Source organism: Cucurbita moschata, unplaced genomic scaffold (genome assembly GCF_002738365.1).
Source record: "Cucurbita moschata cultivar Rifu unplaced genomic scaffold, Cmos_1.0 Cmo_Scf00019, whole genome shotgun sequence".
NCBI lineage: Eukaryota > Viridiplantae > Streptophyta > Magnoliopsida > Cucurbitales > Cucurbitaceae > Cucurbita > Cucurbita moschata.
In genome coordinates, this window is record NW_019268535.1 from 109,106 (window position 1) to 131,007 (window position 21,902).

Here is a 21,902-nt window from a genome sequence, read left to right on the forward strand (position 1 = left end):
TTTTTCCCCCCCCCCCCCCCCACCTACTCTAACAAAATACAATAACCCACTAACCATTTTCCCAAAAGATCAGAAAGGAAAGGAAATTAAAACAAAAGTAAGGTTATGGAGCCATCAAGGCTTGACTAAACTCTTTTGAAATGAGCAAGACCCAGAGATTTCATGGCTGCAGCTTAATTAGACTCTAAGCAGATAGATACTGAGTTCGGGAGTTCCATTGCTATCTGGGTTCATCATGTAGAAAGCTTCAGAATCTCTAGAACCCACAATTCTCTCAAATTTGGCTCTCATGTACATGATCTCATTATCAGAACCGGTTTCAGATTCAGGCGACTCAGCTCCAGCCGATTCGGTTTCAGCTTCATAGTTTCCTGGCAGAACACCAGCACCCATCGAAATTGGCTCCACAGCCTTGAGGATTTTCATCTCCTTAGCCCCACAATCCTTCCTCGTAGCAAAACCGCTCTTCTTCCCATTGCAAAATGTCCTCCACAGCGGCTCTTCTAGAAGTCTCACAGCTTTTTTCCCCCCTTCTTTCTCTTTATCACATTCCAATGCAATTCGGACTAATCCAGACGCCATTTCTTTTACCAAGCCACTAATAGGCGTCGCAAGCTCTACCAAGAAGGCAGGTTCGGAGCTGGGGTCTCTTTGGAATGCAAAGTGCACATGCCCACGCCGAGATCCGAAAAGGGTTCCGACGACCCGAGAACCCAGACCCGGTGAAAGGGTAGACCGATTTTTGGCAAAAACTGTGAGAACCGAACGCAACCGAGCAACTGCAACGGCCGGCATCTTCCTTCTTTGTACTTGGGCTGCGGGATGCGGTGGCTGCGGCTCTGGAGAGACGACTCTGTTTTTCTTCTTCATCTCTTCCAGCTCGGCGGCCACGGAGGTAGGTTTGAGGGTTGGAAGTGGGTATTGGTCATCTTCTTCTTCACTTCCCACCTTCTGGGTCCAGTGGAAGTGTCTTCTGGAGGAGGAGGAATCCATAAGCGTCTTCATATGAAAGCAAAGGAAGAGAGCAGGACAGTTCCTTAAAATATTTCAGAAGAGACCGAGTGAGAATATAAAAGAATGAGAGAGATTCTGGGGTCTTCCCTTTAGTTTGGTATGTGGGGGCAGTACTCAAAATTCTTTATTTTCTAGGCAGCGCAAGAGAATCCTGACAAAAGAAACACACACTGGCCCACCAGCTGATATATGAAATATGAAGAGAGAGGTATAGAGGGACATGAAAAATGGAAAAGAAGGGAATCTGAGGAGACAAAGTGAGTGTTCTTTCACTTTCTTGTAGGGAGAGAGAGAGAGGGAGAGAGGGAGCGAGAGAGTGGGGATTGGGAGGGATTTTGATTGACCGACCCTTTTTACATTTTGACCCAAATCTCAAAGGAGTAAAACTTATGGGAGGCGGGGATGGAGACCCTACAAAAGAGTGGAGACAACACTGTTCGCAATGAACATTGGTCGGAAAATGTAACCTCTGAGAAATTCTGAGCTGTCTTAGGGAGATGCGAAGTATCATAGGAGATGACGTAAGGCTTATCTCTGGAGTTACTGAAATCTCATGGCCTTTGCTGGTTGTGGAGTAGACATTGTACCAACTTCTAGTTTAATGAGCCATAACGATGAATGAGGAGGGAAACTCTACATTTGTTGGGGAAAAAAATATTAGCGTATTTCATATGGCCTACTACTAAACATAAATTAATCCTAGTCGCCAATCGCCTTGAGCTGGCATTACGCCATAGCTCGACCACAGCATCTATGGATCAAAATCTGGTTTTGGTACCGCTGGCTATAGGTATCTATAAGAAGTTGGTGATTTGTTTGGAGTAACTGTTAGAATGCAGGTGGTGAAGTTATTCTACTGTAACTACTTACACTCATGTCTTCATAAAGCTGGGAAAGAGACAAAAGCAAGAAAGTAAAAACTTGAGCAAAAATGTACGCCAATGAGTTGTAAACTCCCATACCCTTTTTTATTTCAACTTTGACCCACCGATGATGAATGAGAACTCGTTGTAATGATGTAGTTGGATCTCAACCGGAGGGTGTAACTCGAGCCCAATCAGCGGAAGATCTGAGAAATGCACAAATCAAGAGCAGATCAGGCAGTTTAAAAGGCAAAAGAATAAGCCTAAAAAAGACTACTGAATGTATAAGTTAGGCAGAGAAATGCACAAATCAAGAGCAGATCAGGCAGTTTAAAAGGCAAAAGAATAAGCCTAAAAAAGACTACTGAATGTATAAGTTAATCCAAAATAATGATTGTATACAAAACATTTCAGGAGGAAAACGTACAAGTTCAGAAACTGGAAACTGATATCGTTCAGATATTAGTGTTTGCACTCTGTTAAACACCTTCAGTTAATTCTCTTAAACTTGGATCAAGCTCTGGGTGTCTAGTACTAGAAGCAGGGGCTCCACCGATTACAGTTGCATGTGCCTCTGCGAACATTCTCTGCAGCTCAGGCAATGCTTCTTCCTCGGTCCACACAACTGCAATACTGCATTGCTCCGCTTCCCTCTCAAAGAACCCCGTTGGAGAAAATTCAAAATTCAAAATCAATAATTGAATGATTTGTAAAAATTATGGAGGTAGTTTCATTAGATAACTCGAAAATTGTCGGAAAATAGTTTCATATATTTCTTAAAGCATTATTTAATAACTGGGATGGATGAGTAGTGACTAATACTATCAAAACACTACGCACGAGTTTGTAATTGTGATAACAATTACTTATCTTTGAATGAAAAATAACTCAATTGTGAGAATTAATAGTAGAAAATTTTAGTTTCAAAAAGCAGACATCCAAATATGTTTTTATGCGACTTTTATTCCGGAACACACAAAACAATTTTGAAAATAGTTTCCAAACAATGCCTAAGTAATTCCAATTGAAAATAGTTCCCAATCCCTATGCAGTTTTTCTACAAGATATGTTCACTATTAAAAACTTGACTTCCTTTTCTAAGGTTTGGCGGTATTGGCATGGAATAGAAGAGGATCCTAAGAGGGGAGCAGAACGTCTGCGAACATTGAATGGATGGGTCAGCACGGTCACCAGAGGCAGATATTGACAAAATAGTTAGAACAATAAAAAAAGAAAAAGAAAAAAAAAAAAAATATTACCATAGGTTTGAAACTGTACTCAGACGCAGCAACCTTGCTGAACGTAGCAGGTAAAGCCAACCATTTAATCATAGAGCAAGTCTCACATTTAGTAGAAGATGTTCGCGTGATGGCCATTACTAGTTTCCCTCCAAGTGATCAGATTCAAGCCTGATGCTGGTAAGTTTGAAAGAGCACAATGAGATGAGGGAAAAATCAAAAAGGGCGACTCAGATTCACACTATGTCGCATTTTATTTTATTTTTTTTTGTTAAATTTGTCCAATCTGTTAAAGAAATTCAAGCAGTGTCGATCATTCTAAAAACACTCCTCATCGGATAAGAAATACAAAAGTTCATCGTTAGATACTCTTTATTGAAGTACTTCCAACAACAACAATAATTAAGTCCTCAAACAACAAAATTCTGTAGTAAAATTCATGATGAACCACCAACTTCTTTGTTTTCTACTTTCAGCTTTTTATAACTAAAGAATCTTAGTTTCCCGTTTCTAGACTTGGTATAAACATGCCAGTCAGTCCCAGCCTAAACTACCTTGTGAAATTAAATATAAACAGCCATCCATCACATTGTTTTTACCCATGATTTTAAATGCATGTTTTGGCATTGAAAAATCACATCATGCATGTGATAATGTTTCTATTTCAATAGAAAACTAGGGTTGTTACATCAACTTGGTCTGTTTTGCCCATACATATCATATTGGAAATTAGCATAAGTTGGTTAGCGCAACTCTATTAAAGATAGCTAAAAATATATATTTCTAAATAAAAAAAAGGTGCAATTGAACAAATACAATATCCATAAATATTCTTAACATTATTTGATTCAAACAAGTCAAGTCAACTTTTTTATATATACCCGAGAAACAACCTCCTATATATAACACACCTTATTAGTTATGGTACGCACGATCCTATTGTATATATTTAGATAAATAAAATTAGAAAATTAATAACCGTATACTAATTCTATTGTGCTATATAAATGAGACAAAACCAAATCAGACAAAACCAAATTGGGTTGTAAAAAGAAAAGTGAGCAAGCAAAATGATGTCTCAAACCATCTTTTGTTTCATCATTTTGCTTGCTTTTGAATCAAACATGATTATTAACTCATGTTTTGCACAATCGGATTCCAGTTTGATTGACCAATTTTCTAACTGGGAAGTGGATATTGTGAACGACCTGAAGGATTCTACTTTGGTAGTTCATTGCAAGTCGAAAGACGACGATTTAGGCGAGCATGTGATCAAGGCTGGAGACAAATATTTTTGGAAGTTCCATGAAAACGTGTTGCAAACAACACTATATTGGTGCAATTTTAGCAGCAAACGTGGGCAGGCTTCTGGTCAAGTGTTTTGGCCAGAGAAAAGCCACTGGCTTAGTGATCGATGTAATCGTAATACCTGCATTTGGGTTGCAAAAGACGATGGCATTTCTATACGTCTTGGTGCTTTCGGTTTATATGAATTAGTGTACCCTTGGAAATGAGGATTGGAAATGAGGAAGGTGATGCATAATGCTTTATCAATAAAAACTCTATTTCTCAAGCTTTTTTTCACTCTTATTTTAGTTCAATTATATAATTGATGTATGGGAATTAGAGGCAAAGAGGAAGATAAATTAGGTTAAATTAATTTTGGTTCCTCCCGCCAATCCTCAATCAGTCCAATCTCTCTATCAAACCAAAATCACAGCCTCTTGTCTTGCCATTGTTGTATCTTCTCTTCCCCTCTTCAAATCATTCAAGAAACGCCCCACCAGATATGAATATTGCTGCTTCTCTATCTTCACTCGCCGCCCTGCGCCTTCCTGTTTGTCTCCATTGTTTCCGAACCTTCAGAACACCCATTTCCTTCCCTTCTCTATCCTTAAATCCCCCAAGTTTGCATATCTTTTCGTCGATGACTTCTTCCATTACTGCGTCCATGTCCACTTCCTCACCTCTGGCCCCCGATCTGCTCGCTTTGGAGGAGAACAAGCCCGCGCCGCCGCCCAAGCCATGGCTGATCGTTGGCCTTGGGAATCCCGGGAAGAAGTATGAACGCACGCGCCATAGTGTCCGTATGCTCCTATCTCTGCGTATACCAATTCAACTTTCTCTTTCTTTTGTACCATTTATTCTTTATTCCTTTTATATCGAGCGCTAGGGATTTTTTCATTTCTTTTTTTCTTTTTCTTTTACCGACTCGACTGACTTTAAAGGATAGGGAATAGAGGTGAATGAAGGTTGAAGGCTCACGATTGAATTCGTTTGAGTATTTGCGTGGGAAATTAAATTCTGTTTCACTGACAACTATGTTGATCTTATTTTCTATTGGGTTAACTGGGTATGTCGTTTATCGTGTGGAACCCCCTTAGGATAGGTTTCCGAGCATGCAATTGTGGTTATCTCGAGGAAATTATGATTTATGTTGATTTACAAAGCTGTGGAATGATATTTTATTTATTGCTGATTTTGTTATTAGCCATATAGAGTGTTGTCTGGATGCCCTTTATTAAGACGAATTGAAGCATGGCAGTCCATGATGCCATGATTAATTTTCCAGGTAGGTTTTGAGATGGTGGATGCTGTTGCTGTGGTTGAAGGGATATCCATGAGTAGTACTTCCTTCAAAGCTCTGATTGGGTAAGGTGTGCAGATTTTAACAAACTCGTTGTTCTTACCTAGTGCTTTTTTACAATTCTCGACAGTTGATAAAATTAAAATATCTGGTTAGAACTTAGAAGTACTATCTAACCGCTAGTTTTCTTGAAGGGTCACTTGTACATGCATAGATACATGTATAAGTACATATTTGAATAGATTTGTTTGTTCCTAATTAAATAGGTGCATGTTTTTTTTGGATAATGGATGGTAATAGGAAATGTCCCAAATTACCATATATATGTATATTGGCATTTGTGAATCAAACGAGCATTCTTTCATAGGTTTTTTCAAAGTTCTTTTTTCGGAAAGAATTCTACAAAATTTATCTGTTGTCACTAACACTGAATCAGGAACAGAACAGAAGCAGAGGCATAAGCGATCACGCTCACCATCTTTCTGAATAATATGATTGGAAAGAAATGCAGAAACTCGATGGATGCGAATTGAAGAACAATCGGCACGGGATAGAAAGGCGATTGCTGATGGGATCATGAAACGAGGACGAGGCCATCGCGATGGCGGTTCCGCGATGGTTTGGCGCCAAGGAAATGGCATACTGGAACTCCCTTGGATCTGTAGTTTCATTGCACGCCAATCAGACGCGTCGAAACAAAGTGATCGTTAGAGATCTTGCAACGCTTGCAGTTGGAATTCAATTGGGCTGTGGGTCGTGGGTCGTGGGTCGTGGGTCGTGGGCTTGGGGTGAAGCTTTCTCTCATGTGCTTACAGAAACCTGAAGATTTAATTATTATAGTATTGTCTTTTTACATCTTCTTTAAATCATTTAAATAAATGTTTTTCCTATGTTAATATAACTTTCATATCCCCACATATTTAAATATATGGGTATAATATGTATATAATGAAAAAGAGTTGGAACCTGCAATTTCAAATAGTTTGATTGGAAGCCATAAGAATTTGGTCATTTGTGAATGATTTTTATAAGTTTTATTATTATTATTATTTTCAACGTGGAAGGTAAGAATGCGTTCAAGATTGTCCCATCCATTAATGTGAAAGTATATAATAAGGTGTGTGTTATTAGAGTGTGGGCATAAAGTTGAATGAAGCTCAACCTCATCCATTCAATCCCCACCTAACCCCTTCAAATTCTACCATTTTCCTACTCTTCCTCTTATATCTTAATTAATTCCCAATATTAATTTTAATATTTGAAATAAAAAGTTGCTATTTTTTTAAAAAAATATTATTTTACTTTATTCATCAACCTCAATATTAGAGCAACATGTATGGAGGTTAAATTGTGTGTGTGTGTGTTTTTTTTTTACTTGAATATCAATCCATATAAAAAAAAAAAAAAAAAAATTTATCATGATTTTCATAACTATTAAATAAATATTTAAATTCAATAGATAAATTATTATTGTTATTTGGTCAATTTTAAAAATATAAGTTGAATATTAAAAATACTTTTAAGGTAGCTTATTGAATAAAATATATATAAATGAAAATAGTATTTATAACTAATTTTAGAATATCAAGTAGACTAAAGTCATATTAAACATCATTAAACACGTGAATAAATAAAAGAAAACAAAGTTTGTCCATCATTCAATTCAATGTCATCTTATAATATTCCAAACCCAAGAAAAAAGATTGATATTTTATACATATATATATTTCCTTTAAATAATGATAGGACAAATCTTAATAATATATGGTGTAGAATTCATTTTTTTAAAATGAATTCAGCCAAATAATTAAAACTTAATTAAATAATAAATAAATACATACATACATAATTGTGCTTTATTATATGATGACATGGGGATTAATTTATTAATAATATATATATATAGTTTAATTTAAATTTATAATCAAACTAAAAAAAAAAAAAAAAAAAAAAAAAAAAAAAAAAAAAGGTTAAATATAGGTCCATTTTCCAACATANAAATTTGGTCTCCATTCCATTCAATAAATGCTAAAAAAAAAAATTGATTTCGAAATTATACATTAATTAATGGAATTTATTTTAAAATAATGATGTAGTTAATTAAATGTTTCCTTTAAATAGTAAGGAAGAAATTGAAGAGGGTGATTAATTGATTAAATAAGAGTTTGAAAAACGAGCAATGTGTAACGAATATTGTTAGGTAATTTACATTTAATTTTCCATTCAAAGTGCAACAATATATAAATATTTGAACAACCAATGGGAGACTTATTCTCGTGAACAAACTGCGCGGAACCTTTTTATTTTTATTTTTTTTACCAATTAGAAAGTATACAATGTGGGGGCTCCACGTGTACACCGCCAAAAATTGAGTCAATCCGAAAAGTTTGACTAAGATCTGTACGAATTATTAGGGTTTTGAAAGGAAGTATTTTTTGGGGGAGAAAATAAAATAAATTCTTTCTTTGAGAGGGTGAGATGGGCAACGCACATATGCCTACGTGGTATCAAGTTTGTCCCTAGTTTACCAAAATATTTATTCATTAATTCCATTTTTTAAATATTCATATCTCCAATTAATATTCTAAATTGAAGATATTGAAAACGAAATATTATTTTAAGTAATTAAAGAATAATTCAAAAATTCAAACTATTAATTTTCGTTCACATCATAACTACATTAAATAATAATAATAATAAAACTTTTGCACATGCTAATTAATATGTCACATTACTTTAAAGCAAATGGGGTTTTTGTTTTTCACTCGCTCTTTCCTTTTACTTTCTTTTTTAAATTTCAAATATTTTTAAAATTCCGATGGCTTAGCATAAAGAAAGGAATATAATATGTTACCATTTCAAATTTAGTTGCTTCAAAAAAAGAAACACCAATTTTAAATAAAATTTTATAAATACATTTTATTTTACTTTTACTTAAACAAACAAACCAGCTCTTCCAATTTCTTAAATAATACGTTTGAATAAGTACTAGCATGTGGTTCTAATTTGCTTGAATAATGCATCCGATAATTTATTTATTTATTTATTTATTTACAAAAATTCAAAGATGAATATCGGAAAAAATGTAAAATTATTTAAAGTATAAACAAAATCTGAGATGCTATAAAGTTGGATTTAATAAAAGAAAAGAAGAAAAATTATTGATGGGACATAAGAGAAGATATTATAGTAATTTAGGAAAACAAAAAGAAATTACGGAAATATTGGGAAAAATAAAAAAAAAATGGTAAGATGGAGTGACGTGGCTCAAAAGAATATGGCGCTTTTTGAGACGGGTCATCGTCACCGGCTGGAAATATCGTGGAAAAAAAGGTCCCATTTGCCTTTTTTGGAAGAGGAAATTAAAAAAAGAAATTACGAATTTTAAATAATTTGTAACATATTATAATTTTCTTTAATTATAATTTTATTTGGAAAAAATAATTTTAATAATAATTGTTTTTAAGTAATGATTTTAGTGAGGGGAGACGTGGAAAAGTCGTCGTTGGGCACTTTCTCATCCGTAAGCGAGAAGTTAGATAATTGCCTCGGAAGACAACAAAATTAATTAATAAATTAAAAATAGTGCCTCACCTTCCAGAGGTAATTTCGGAAATGAAACAAGGGTAATTTGGGAAACGAGCTCGTATGATAATATATTTGAAGCATGTGAATGGTCCAGTTTGACCCTAACCCAACGCAGCCTCATCCGCCATCATCATCATCATCAGCATCCTCAAATTAACTTCTTAACTAAATATTCTGCAGATCCTCCCTCCTCTTCTTTCTCCTCTCGCTTTCACTCTCCATTAACCTTCTTTTAAAACTGTTTTCCTCTCCATTTCTGACACCAATCACCTCACGATCCGCTTTTATTTAATAACCCATCCCTCGTTTTTTCTACAAAATTCCCATCTGGGTTTCGTATTTACTCACTGAATCTGTGACAACCCAGTTTTACTCCCGTGTGAACTTCATTTATTCACTTTTCCATTTTCAGATTCAGATTCAGTTTCACCCCATTTCTTGTTCTTGGTTAACAAATGAATTGAAACAGAGTAAACACAGAGTATAACTGTTTGTTCTTCGCTGCTAAATCTGTACCCTTTTTCAGCTGAGATCAAAATTTATTGACTTGCACAAGGGGAAAAGGGGCTTGGTCAACGTTTTCTGAAAAAGTCTCCGCCATCTCTGGTCTTTGATTTGGCCGTTGACATCAGATTCCAGCTCTGGTTTCATATTGTTTAAGCAGCAGCCGTGGGAAGGAGGAAAAAAAAAAAAAAAAAAAAATGGTGGAGTTTTCGATATCCCATTGGGGTTGGGTTTGTTTCTACTTTTTAGGCTTTCATTTAAGATTCAAAATCTACCCTTTGTTGTAGTTTTATCTTAGTAGTTGAGATGAGTTTTCGGTCGAGTTGGTAAAAAACCCATCTCTTATTCGCCGTCTTGTCTTCAAAGGTGTTAGTCAAATCCGAGGGCTTAGGATTTGGTATATCCTCCCTAAACAAAACAGAGAAGTTTTCAACACTACAAAACTCGTCTGCTTCATAGAATCTGCCTTCCCTGTCCTGTCCTGCCCGCCCATTTGGGGCTTTCAGATTTAAGCCTCTAGACTTCCTTTAAATCCTCCACTTTTCATTCTACATTCAATTTCTGTCAGTTTTTCCATTTCTTTTCAGCTACTTCTTCCTCCTCCGTCTGAAGGGACCATTTTTGAGAAATCAGCGAGGTGTCAGAAGGGTTTGGTCTGGTTTGGTCTGGTTTGGAAGCTTTAGTTGGGGTTTAAAATGGGTGGTGGCAGAAGAAAAAGGAGGCAGCATTTCAGAAGGATTCATGCCTTTACTTGTGGAAGAGCTTCATTCAAAGACGAGCATTCTTTAATTGGAGGGCCTGGTTTCTCCAGGGTAGTTTACTGTAACGATCCAGATAGCTCTGAGGCAAGTCTTCTCAACTATGGAGACAATTATGTCAAAACTTCCAAATATACCGTTGCTTCATTCTTCCCCAAATCCTTGTTTGAGCAATTCAGAAGGGTCGCCAACTTGTATTTCCTCCTTTGTGCTTGCCTTTCCTTTACCCCTCTTTCGCCCTATTCCCCCGTCAGTAATGTTCTTCCTCTTGTTGTTGTTGTTGGAGCCACCATGGCCAAAGAGGCCCATGAAGATTGGAAGAGAACCAAACAGGTAATCCCTTTTGAAATTAGAACTGCTGCTCTAATCTGAAAGCATCTCCTTTTTCTGATTTGAACCATTACTGTATTGTTCAGAATGTGATTGTGGGAATTGTATTCAGGATATGGAGATGAATAACAGGGAGGTGAAAGTTCATATTCGAGATGGAGAGTTTGTTGAGACTAAATGGATGGAATTGAAGGTTGGAGATGTAGTTAAAGTGGAGAAGGATGAATTCTTCCCTGCTGATCTTATTCTGCTTTCGTCGAGTTATGAGGAAGCGATTTGCTACGTCGAGACGATGAATCTCGACGGGGAAACTAATTTGAAACTGAAGAACGCATTAGAAGCGAGCTCGAACTTGCATGAAGATTCCAGCTTCCAGAATTTCAAGGCTATAATAAAATGTGAAGATCCGAATGCAAACTTGTATGCCTTTGTGGGGAGTATGGAGCTGGAAGAGCAGCAATACCCCCTCAGCCCTCAACAGCTTCTTCTTCGGGACTCGAAGCTGCGAAACACTGATTTTATATACGGCGTCGTGATCTTCACAGGTCGTGATACAAAGGTTATGCAGAACTCAACTGCTCCTCCTTCCAAGAGAAGCAAGATTGAAAAGAGGATGGACAAGGTTGTGTTCTTCTTGTTCGCTGTCTTGGTTTTGATATCAATTGCGGGGTCGATTTTCTTCGGAGTTTCAACTAGAGACGATATCGATAATGGAAGAAGTACGAGATGGTACCTTAGGCCAGACGATACCACAATGTATTACAACCCGAAAAATGCTCCAGCTGCAGCAGTATTGCAATTTTTCACATCTCTTATGCTTTTTAGCTATTTGATTCCCATATCATTGTATGTGTCCATAGAAATTGTCAAAGTTCTGCAGAGTGCCTTCATCAACCAAGATACACACATGTACTACGAGGAAACTGATACGCCCGCACATGCCCGTACCTCAAATTTGAATGAAGAGCTTGGCCAAGTCGACACCATACTCTCGGATAAAACGGGGACATTGACCTGCAATTCGATGGAGTTTATCAAGTGTTCGGTGGGCGGGACTGCTTACGGGCGAGGAATCACAGAAGTAGAGAGAGCTCTTGCAAGAAGAAAGGAGTCAAGTTTACCTGAAAATCTAGGGGCCAACAATGCACGTCTTAGCAGTGAAAAACCACTCATTAAGGGGTTTAACTTCAAGGATGATAGAATAATGGAAGGTAATTGGGTGAAGGAGCCTCGAGCCGATGTAATCCAAAAGTTCCTACAGGTACTGGCCATCTGTCACACTGCATTGCCAGAAATTGATGAGGAAACTGGAAGTATTTCATATGAAGCTGAATCACCAGATGAGGCAGCTTTTGTGATTGCAGCCAGAGAATTCGGTTTTGAATTCTATGAAAGGACTCAGACAAGCATTTTGCTGCGCGAGTTCGACCCGACCTCCGCCAAAAAAGTTGAAAGGTTCGATCACCCGTCTTACTAATTAATATTTGGAGGGTCATCTTATGAATCATTCACCCAACCATATAATCACCACTTGGGTTTCATGGCTGGTTTTGCAGATCATATCAACTACTGGATGTTTTGGAATTTAATAGCACAAGAAAGAGGATGTCTGTGATTGTAAGAAATGCAAAGGGACAGTTGCTACTACTTTGTAAAGGAGCTGACAGGTTCATAAACTAACATTTCTTTTTTCCTTTTTGCCTCTGCATAAAAGAGTGAATCTTCTCATATTAATTTTTACGTTGAAATGCAGTGTTATGTTTGAAAGACTTGCAAAGAATGGAAGTGAGTTTGAAGAACAAACTAAGGTGCACATCAATGAGTATGCGGATGCTGGTTTAAGAACTTTGGTGCTTGCATACCGCGAGCTGAAGGAGGAGGAATTCAATACATTTCATCAAGAATTCATCAAAGCCAAAAACACGGTGAGCGAAGATCGTGATGGCATAATCGATCAGTTAATCGAAAGCGTTGAGAAAGATTTGATTCTTCTTGGTGCTACAGCAGTTGAAGATAAACTTCAAAATGGGGTATGAATGAATTAAGCCATGGAAAACTAAACGAAACGACTCTTATGAGTAGCTTGCCTGATTCTAACAGGGAATTAATGAACTGACAAGTTATTGATTATTTTGTGTTGCTAGGTCCCTGAATGCATTGACAAACTTGCTCAAGCTGGAATCAAAATATGGGTTCTGACTGGAGATAAAATGGAAACTGCCATCAATATTGGGTAATAAGCATAATAATCTATACAATTTTTTGAGCATCAGTTCATGTTGTTCAGAACGCTAACGGCTTATCGTTCCCGAATCCGTATGTCCTCTCTTCAGCTTTGCTTGTAGCTTACTTAGACAAGGAATGAGGCAAATAATTATCAGTTCAGAGACTCCGGAAGGGAAAGCTTTAGACAAAGTGGAAGATTCTCAAAAATCTGCAGCTATGAAGGTAACATAAATCAAATTCACAAAGCTGCTGCTTAACTATAATTTTCAGCTCAACCAACTGATGGGATCTTACTGATTCTCAGGCGTTCAAGGAAAGTGTGATGCAGCAACTAACTGATGCAAAGGCATTACTTTCGAGTTCGACCAAAACCCGGGAAGCATTGGCTTTGATAATTGATGGAAAGTCCCTCACCTACGCTTTGGAGGATGATGTGAAGAACCTATTTCTGGAGCTTGCCATTGGTTGTGCTTCAGTTATATGCTGCAGATCATCTCCTAAACAGAAAGCTCAAGTAACCATACTTCTTCAACTATCTAAACCCGAGTCGTGTTTATTCAGCTGGTGAAATCAAGAAATATAACACGATGCCTTCTGATATAAATGCAGGTTACCCAATTGGTCAAGGTTAAAACAGGAGGCACCACTCTAGCAGTTGGTGATGGTGCAAACGATGTCGGAATGCTCCAAGAAGCGGATATCGGGATCGGTATTAGCGGTGTAGAAGGAATGCAGGTAAATATGAAACAGATCCCCACTGTATCTTCCAAGTGATCAAAACAAGTTTCATACTTCTTGTTCTTTCTAAATTTCAGGCAGTCATGTCAAGTGATATTGCAATAGCGCAGTTTCGATATTTAGAGAGGCTTCTCCTTGTGCATGGACATTGGTGTTACAGAAGGATCTCTTCCATGGTAAACACTTGATCCATAAACATTTCTTCATGTTGTTAGCTTCTTGTTAAACAGAGAAAAAGTTTTGAAATATGTCGAACCGACTGCGTTTCTGTTGCGGCAGATATGCTATTTCTTCTACAAGAACATCGTTTTTGGGTTCACTCTCTTCTTCTTTGAGTTGTATGCATCATTCTCCGGCCAAGCTGTATACAATGACTGGTTCCTTTCGCTGTACAACGTCTTCTTTACGTCTCTCCCTGTGATCGCATTGGGAGTATTCGATCAAGACGTCTCGTCCCGGTACTGTCTTAAGGTAAGTCCAACGTCGCCATTTCTTATAGATGCAATCTTTTATCTACCTCAAGTACAATGTCAAATGGGTCATAGTCCTGTGTTTTGACATTTCAGTTCCCACTTTTATACCAAGAAGGTGTCCAAAATGTGTTGTTTAGTTGGGTTCGAGTTATCGGGTGGGTGTTCAATGGACTACTGAGTTCTGTGATCATCTTCTTCTTCTGTGTTGTGGCAATGGAACATCAAGCTTTCCGCAACAGTGGAGAGGTGGTTGGGTTGGAAATTCTGGGTGCCACCATGTGCACTTGTGTTGTTTGGGTTGTGAACTGTCAAATGGCATTGTCAATCAGTTACTTCACATACATTCAACATCTCTTCATCTGGGGCAGCATCATTCTCTGGTACTTATTCCTTATGGCATATGGAGCTATGAACCCAACCATATCAACCACGGCATTTCAGGTCTTCATCGAGGCATGCGCCCCGGCACCGTCGTTTTGGATCCTCACACTATTAGCTCTCGGGGCATCCCTTCTCCCATACTTCATCTACGCATCCATCCAAATGCGGTTCTTCCCAATGTACCATCAAATGATTCAATGGATGAAAGAAGACGGGCAATCAAACGATCCAGAATACTGTCAAGTAGTGAGACAGAGATCGCTACGACACACGACCGTTGGTTACACAGCTCGGTTTGAAGCATCGAAGCGGTTTGAAGACATCCAAGAATTCAAGAACCATTAGTTTGCTGATGAGATTCATTACCATAGAAAGATTTGACATTTCTCCATGGGAAGCTTCTTCTCGGTGTATATATGTTTACCCAACAGGTGTACATAAAGATTCTTTTGTTCTGCTGCTCCTTGTCAATTCAACCAAAGCGAAGCACCGCTCGGGTTCGAAGCTTTTGTAGCTGAAACGACCATATCTAACTCGTATGGTTTAAAAAAAAAAAAAAAAAAGTATTTTTTTCCTTCATGAATTCGTAGGAAATATGTTAATTGTTGTATTCATTTCAAATAATCATATCAAATGTGCTAAAGTTTCTTTACAAGTTCTTGTCACATTTTTTCATTTAGTTCTCGGTTCGCATGTTGGACGTACTGGTTCATTTCCAAATTCTCTTGGCGAAGCATGAGAAAATGTATAGGAAAAAGAAATTAAAATAAAAATACATATATATATGTAAATTAAATTAAATTAAATTAAATTATATGTATGTATATATATATATATAAATGTATGTATATGTCAACGGGGATGTAGCTCAAACGGTAGAGCGCTCGCTTTGCATGCGAGAGGTACGGGGTTCGATACCCCGCATCTCCATTTCTTTTTATTATATGTTGTGTCGTGCCCCGAGATGATATGACGGCCAAAAATGGCCGAAGAACCAACCGCGGCACTTTTATTCGTTAAGGATTTGGCGCTTTTCTACCTCCAACACTAACCACTAAATCATCACCTCAATCCCTCTCTTCTTCTTCTTCTTCTTCTTCTTCTTCATTCGCCCCTTGGTGTCATACTCTTTGTTCCAGTAATCCAGAGCTAGCGACGATGGCGATGAAGATGGCCGCCATCAGAGCTTCCGCCATTCCCAGACATCACCCTCCTCCTTCCCCATCACTTCATTCTTCCTCTCACAGATCCGATTCCAAATCCCAATTCCGTCCCATTTCCGTCGCCTTACCGGCCTCCACTACCCTCTCTCTGTTAGCCCTTTTTTCTCCTCAGCACGAAGCTAGGGCTCTCAGCAAAGACCAAATCATCTCGTCTCTCGACAATGTAAGTATGCCTCGTCTGTTCATGATTTAAAGCAAGTTGTTAATTATTCATTTATCTGAATTGCTTTGTTGTTTTTGTGGAATGGTAGGTGGAGAAGACGTTTGATCAGGTTCAAGAAATGGGTTCGAATTTCTTTGATATTGCACAACAGGTCATTGACTCTGCTACAAATATTTTGAAGCCAGGCGTCGATGCGGCGCTGCCGATCGTGAAGCAGGCTGGAGAAGAGGCGTTGAAGGTTGCTTCTCCCACAATTTCCGAAGCTTCGAAGAAAGCCCTAGAAGCACTTGAGGGCTCTGGCATTGACACCGAACCTGTTCTAAGTGTTGCTAAGGTTTGTGGCTTCTTAATTGAACTGCCAAGTTCTACTTTTGGCTGATTTTTCCATATGACTTATTAGGAAGTAGCATGTTTCATCTTATGTCAACATTTGCAAGAAGATTATGGCTCAGAATCAAGGTCCAGAAAGTATTCTTTTTCCTTTCAAATCATGTAATATTTCAGAGCCCCTGAATTTCAGTAGACTTTTCAAAGGATGAAGTTCGAGCTTTTGTTGTTTCTAGCTCATCTTGGAGTGCCAATTGGAGAATCTTTCTATGATTACTGTTTTCTTTCATCAAATCCAGATTCGCCCACCAAATATTTTCCTTGGTTGCAGACAGTTGTAGGTGCCGCTCAACAAACCGGTAAGGTCATTGAAGGTGCCACGCCTTTAGCCTCATCGACTGTCGAGAAGTTCTCTGCAGCCGACCCTCTCCTAATTGCAGAAGTTGCCGGAGTCTTAGCCTTGGCATACCTGCTTTTTCCTCCAATATGGTCTGCCATCTCTTTCAACTTTCGTGGTTACAAAGGTGCATCTACTCTCCTTTATGAAAAATGCATTACAAGAAAAAGGCAGTGGCTTTAGACTTTGCATTTGATATTTCCCGTTTAGAGTGATTGTGTTTTGATTGACCAGGTGAACTCTCTCCTGCTCAAACACTTGATCTAATTTCGTCCAGTAATTACTTTCTAATCGATATACGATCCGAGAAGGAGAAGGACAAGTCTGGCATTCCTCGCCTTCCTTCTAGTGTTAAGAACCAGTCAATTGCCATTCCGTAAGTTTTTATTTCTGTACCACACAATCAATTACAACCAAATATGTGGGCAGTTTTTGAGCATTTGCACCAAACTGTTTCAGTTTGGAAGAATTACCAAGCAAGTTGCGGGGCATTGTCCGAAATGTAAAGAAACTAGAAGCTGAACTTTCAGCCATCAAAATTTCGTATCTCAAGAAACTCAACAAAGGCTCCAATATAGTGATCCTGGGATCGTGAGTCATCTTGCCTATCTTGGATCTTCTTTATTTGTGAATCGTTTCTTTATATCATCCACCCCCATCTTTACTCATCATTCCCACATTAAATTTCTTGGAAATTTAGATACTCAGACTCAGCAAAAGCGGTTGCAAAAGCACTCACTGCCCTTGGCTTCAAGAACTCCTGGATTGTAACCGATGGGTTTTTAGGTAGCAAAGGTTGGTTAAAGAGCCAGTTAGGAACAGATACATATAAGTTTTCATTGGCAGAGATCCTTTCGCCATCCCGAGTCATCCCAGCCGGTACCAAACGTTTCGGGACGACCTCACTGACATCGGCATCTAGTAAAAAGTTGCTTCCTGGTGCCGATTAAAATTTCATCCAGTGTCCTGCTGGCCGTCCACAGGTTCCCTTCCCACGCTCCATAGGATCTGTAAATTAGTAATCCTGGACTTGCTTTTGTCTTCATATTTGGCCCCAGTTACTGCTTGCAGTATTGTATAATGGTGAAAAGGTAGAAATAGCATCATCTTAATATCCATTAATCCACTACCCAGGATCATAAACAATTCAAGAATTCAGGCCTAATTACTCTCCACAAAAAGAGAAGACAAGAAAGACTTTGGTAGCTGCAAAGCTTTTGTTTATAGCTTTTCATTTCAAACGATCAAAAAATCCTGAACAACAGGCCACACGTACATGTGGTGCAAGTAGAAGGAACTAAAAGAACATACATTACCACATGGAAGCATGGAAAGAATGCATTATGCTCGAGTCAGCCAAACCCGAACGTTTTTGGAAAAAATGCATCTATACATAACTATGATTTGAGGACTTGCGTCAATGTTATCATATAAATCTACAGAGGGAACAGTAATGAAGGAAGCATGGAAGCAAAGCATTTAAGAAGAACCATTTAATAATACTTGTAGCTGGAGCTGTTGCTTCTAACGGCGCAGCAGCCAATGCAATAGATGATAGTGATGACTGTGATGGCGCAGGAATTGAAAAGGGCAAAATTCCTCCATTCCTTGCGGATGTTAGCCAGAATTCCACCCTTGCACGACTTGCAGTCGTAGCATAGGATGTTCTGTTGGTTGCTCCAGGTGGTGCAGTCGCTGTCCTGCACTGCCGGCCCTGTTTTGGGGGCTATCCAGAACGTCGCGTTCTTGAACTCGAACCCGCAGTACGACGGTGGCTTGCAACACCCAGACTGCAAATAATTCAAGTTGGTTTAGAGAAGATTGGTTATGGAAGCTCGTTGCATCATTTTCAAATTCGATGGAATAAGAACAAGAGGCGAAGCGAAGCGAAGGCTCGGACTTTAAAAAACGATGGAAAAACTTGTCCTGTCCTCGTGAAAGTTGGAAAGATTATACATTAAAAAGGCACCTGTATGGGGGAGAGATTCTGCTTAATGAACTCAGCCTCTTGTTCATGATAATCCTCAGCAAGACTTGGGCAAATAGGCGAATCAACCAAACAGCTCCGAATTTGAATCCAATTCTCATCATTGACGACGTGGTTCTGAAGCCAATGCGAGTAATCCCCAAGCTTGTATTCCTTGAACCCCGTTCCAGACACGACCCGTCCAATTCCTCTATTGGTGACCAACAACGTGAAGATCGTAAACGCCATTAGCCCTAAAATCAGCAAGAACATCACGATCAGGTATAGAAACAGGATCGAATTGAGGCGGCAGCAGGATCCAATCAGGCCGAACAACGAAACGATGATGAAGAAGATTCCTACGATTAGAGCAGGGTCCTGAAGAACCTTCTGGCAGTCGGTGCCACCGTGGTCGCGGACGTGGACGGCGCCGAGAACGGCGATGAGGCCGATGATCAGCGTGCAACTATTAAGGAGGCTTATAAGTATGTTGCTTAAACGACACATCGTTAATGTTGTTGAAGATGGTGTAGCTGCGAAATGTGATTTGATTGAAGGGGAGGGAAATTGTTGAGGCCTGATTCGGATTTGCAGAGAGGGAGAGTAATTAGAAGAAGAGGAAGGAGAGGGAGAGAACTTCGCGTAAGGGTGGCCGATAATCACTACCATTCCTATGCATTTTCTTTAATTCATCCGCCATTGCAGAGTTGGATCCAGAATTAGAAGAATGCATGGATGGATCTACAATTAGAAGAACGCATTAAAATCAAATATAATTTTATATATATATATATATTTTTTACGAGTATTTTTTAAAACAAAGGGGTCTAAAAATAAAAAAGGAAAACACAAGGTGAAACGACGTCGTAAAGGGATGAATGGCTGAGACGCCAGGTTCATTATCCCCTTGAAAAGATCGCGGGAGGGTGGGCTCGTCTAGCGAACAGGAAACCCACGCGTCAGTAACTAAACCACTCAGTCCAAGCTCGTTTACATTTTTCTGTAAATCTGCGCCTCCAAATCACTCTTCATCCTGCAACAGTTCTTCAAGCAGAGCGACAGAGATTGAGAGTGGGCGAGAGTGGCCATGGAAGCTGCGATTTGCGGTCGACTGCCTCTTTCACCCTACCATTTCTTCAATTCCACCAGGCCAGGTATTCACACTTCTACCAATTTGCTCCTCTTAAGTTGTCTATCTCGTTAATCCAAATCTAGATGAAATGTTTTTTTAGAAATTTTTGTTCGTTGTTCAATATTTACCTCATTTCTGGCTTTGTGGACACAGAATCCGCTTATCATGCGCATGTAAGAATGATAATTTTCCAGTTCGTTTGAATTTTATTTTTTCCAAGAGGAAAACCAAGCGTTTGATTATGGGGGAAAACTACAAATTGAAGCAAATCGTGCAGAGAAAATCTGAATCTTCTTGTTTGCATGTCTGTGTGCATCTATGGTGCAGTAGTATAATGCTACTCTTGATTGTTCAGTAAAATCTTGTATATGTGACAACAGCATTCACACAACTCTTGTGTCATGGTGGATTAAAATTTCTAAATATAGGGATCAACATGAGATTAGCGAGAAAGCTCAATGACTAAGTAGAAGTTTTAGAAGTTGAATGATCAAAATGAATAGGAAATGTTATTGTTTAGCTACCAAAATAATAGTTTAATCTTCTAGTTCTCTTTCTTTTACTTCAATCTATATTATTGCTGAAAGTCCATAGACAAAAGTATATGAAGTTCAGAATTCCAGAAATTTTAGAACTTGAACTTGCATGAGATGTTTATTGAGTATTAGACATTTATAATTGGTATTTGTGTGATAGGGGATAAATACTATTTTCATAAACAATGTAGAAACCGGAGCATCTTAACGATGCTATCAGTTGCTGAGCTCGGAAAAGGTGGAGGATTGTTAGAAAAGCCAGCCACAGAGAAGACAACACCTGGCCGCGAATCTGAGTTTAATGTTAGGTATAAAACAATTCTCCTCCTCTGAATGTCTGTCGCGTATGAGCAAGTAAAGATCTGTATGCATTTGAGAACTCGAGCTGAGCTTCCAATACAATTTTGATGTTCAGGAAATCAAGGAAAATAGCGCCACCTTACCGAGTGTTGCTACACAACGACAATCACAATAAGCGGGAATATGTTGTGCAAGTTCTGATGAAGGTGATCCCTGGAATGACAGTTGACAATGCAGTCAACATAATGCAGGAGGCGCATTACAATGGGATGGCAGTGGTAATTATCTGCGCCCAAGTGGATGCAGAAGATCACTGTATGCAGCTGAGAGGCAATGGTCTTCTTAGTTCAATTGAGCCTGCAAGCGATGGTTGTTGAATAGGGAGAAGAGATTATGTAATGTACTCTCTTCTGCCCATATTAAAATATTGAATGTCATCAACTGCTACAAAATTATGTACATAAATAGAGATACTTCATAAAGAAATAAACTTCAATTTACGAATGCATGCTCATTCACTCCGGTTTCACTATTCTGTTAGTAGTACGCAGTTTTTAAATGAATATGTGCTGTTTTCCTCCTCACCCACCCCATATCCCATACATACATTAAGGAGAATTGTAAGAGTGGGGGAGGTTTTGCAGGCCTCTTTGTTCTCTCTGTTACTTAGATTGGGATAACACCAATAAGTTCAAGAATTATATTTCATATAGATTGAGCCTTCAAGAGCTGAAACTCTGCCTTCCCACAAAGTTTCCAGCTCCACTCTAGTTATGGAAATAGCTTAGAACGGTTGGGATCTATCGATCTATCTATTTATCTAGATAGAGGGTAAAGAAAGTCAACATGAAGAATTTATATATGTTTACCAGCTTCAGCGGTTAGAAAGGTGAGAATTCGGATAAAAGTGAGAAAAAACAGGGTTAGAGACCAACACATTGCTTTCCATATTAGCTTCTTCATCTTCTTGAGGGATGAGGAAGATGAAGATGAAGATGAAGATGAAGATGAAGATGAAGATGAAGATGAGAAGATGCTATTCAAGTGTATTGCAGGAGGACTCAACTTGAACTGCTCTTCATTTACTCAACTTGAACTGCTCTTCATTTACTCAACTTGAACTGCTCTTCATTTACTCAACTTGAACTGCTCTTCATT

General features: G+C 38.5%; 7 protein-coding genes and 1 non-coding gene across 10 annotated transcripts; 6 read left to right on the top strand and 2 right to left on the bottom strand.

The window, feature by feature from the left end:
* Positions 1 to 21: 21 nt before the first annotated feature.
* LOC111457288 (protein MIZU-KUSSEI 1-like) lies at positions 22 to 1,119 on the bottom strand. The gene has a single exon (XM_023099513.1). The coding sequence runs from the start codon at positions 1,003 to 1,005 to the stop codon at positions 178 to 180; it is 828 nt and encodes a 275-aa protein (XP_022955281.1). The 5' UTR covers positions 1,006 to 1,119; the 3' UTR covers positions 22 to 177.
* Positions 1,120 to 4,239: 3,120 nt separating this feature from the next.
* Positions 4,240 to 4,629, top strand: LOC111456683 (S-protein homolog 74-like). Its single transcript, XM_023098657.1, has one exon. It carries the CDS (start codon positions 4,240 to 4,242, stop codon positions 4,627 to 4,629), a length of 390 nt encoding a protein of 129 aa, XP_022954425.1.
* Positions 4,630 to 4,710: 81 nt separating this feature from the next.
* Positions 4,711 to 5,887, top strand: LOC111457131 (peptidyl-tRNA hydrolase, chloroplastic-like). Of its 3 annotated transcripts, none has more exons than XR_002712874.1 (2): positions 4,711 to 5,202; positions 5,607 to 5,887. XR_002712874.1 is itself a non-coding variant. In XM_023099287.1 (2 exons), exons 1-2 carry the CDS (start codon positions 4,905 to 4,907, stop codon positions 5,673 to 5,675), a joined length of 363 nt encoding a protein of 120 aa, XP_022955055.1. In that variant the 5' UTR covers positions 4,730 to 4,904; the 3' UTR covers positions 5,676 to 5,887. The 3 variants fall into 3 exon arrangements, 2 of the variants coding, with proteins under 2 accessions (XP_022955055.1, XP_022955054.1); XM_023099287.1 differs by having other exon boundaries at positions 4,730 to 5,198; XM_023099286.1 differs by having other exon boundaries at positions 4,730 to 5,198; positions 5,688 to 5,887.
* Positions 5,888 to 9,408: 3,521 nt separating this feature from the next.
* On the top strand, positions 9,409 to 15,352 carry LOC111456988 (putative phospholipid-transporting ATPase 9). Its single transcript, XM_023099081.1, has 11 exons — positions 9,409 to 10,885; positions 10,995 to 12,337; positions 12,439 to 12,549; positions 12,636 to 12,912; positions 13,027 to 13,115; positions 13,216 to 13,330; positions 13,413 to 13,622; positions 13,718 to 13,843; positions 13,924 to 14,022; positions 14,126 to 14,317; positions 14,413 to 15,352. Exons 1-11 carry the CDS (start codon positions 10,490 to 10,492, stop codon positions 15,043 to 15,045), a joined length of 3,591 nt encoding a protein of 1,196 aa, XP_022954849.1. The 5' UTR covers positions 9,409 to 10,489; the 3' UTR covers positions 15,046 to 15,352.
* Positions 15,353 to 15,557: 205 nt separating this feature from the next.
* TRNAA-UGC lies at positions 15,558 to 15,630 on the top strand. The gene has a single exon. It is a non-coding gene; the product is annotated as a tRNA-Ala (tRNA).
* A 36-nt stretch (positions 15,631 to 15,666) lies between these two features.
* On the top strand, positions 15,667 to 17,932 carry LOC111456999 (calcium sensing receptor, chloroplastic-like). Its single transcript, XM_023099101.1, has 6 exons — positions 15,667 to 16,086; positions 16,175 to 16,420; positions 16,745 to 16,937; positions 17,045 to 17,186; positions 17,270 to 17,401; positions 17,511 to 17,932. The coding sequence occupies exons 1-6, from the start codon at positions 15,859 to 15,861 to the stop codon at positions 17,758 to 17,760; spliced, it is 1,191 nt and encodes a 396-aa protein (XP_022954869.1). The 5' UTR covers positions 15,667 to 15,858; the 3' UTR covers positions 17,761 to 17,932.
* Positions 17,933 to 18,014: 82 nt separating this feature from the next.
* Positions 18,015 to 19,522, bottom strand: LOC111457000 (tetraspanin-11-like). The gene is made up of 2 exons (XM_023099102.1): positions 18,780 to 19,522; positions 18,015 to 18,600 (listed from the first exon to the last, which is right to left on the bottom strand). Exons 1-2 carry the CDS (start codon positions 19,443 to 19,445, stop codon positions 18,304 to 18,306), a joined length of 963 nt encoding a protein of 320 aa, XP_022954870.1. The 5' UTR covers positions 19,446 to 19,522; the 3' UTR covers positions 18,015 to 18,303.
* A 187-nt stretch (positions 19,523 to 19,709) lies between these two features.
* Positions 19,710 to 21,273, top strand: LOC111457001 (ATP-dependent Clp protease adapter protein CLPS1, chloroplastic). Its single transcript, XM_023099103.1, has 3 exons — positions 19,710 to 19,930; positions 20,605 to 20,752; positions 20,860 to 21,273. The coding sequence occupies exons 1-3, from the start codon at positions 19,864 to 19,866 to the stop codon at positions 21,119 to 21,121; spliced, it is 477 nt and encodes a 158-aa protein (XP_022954871.1). The 5' UTR covers positions 19,710 to 19,863; the 3' UTR covers positions 21,122 to 21,273.
* The last annotated feature ends 629 nt before the right edge of the window (positions 21,274 to 21,902 follow it).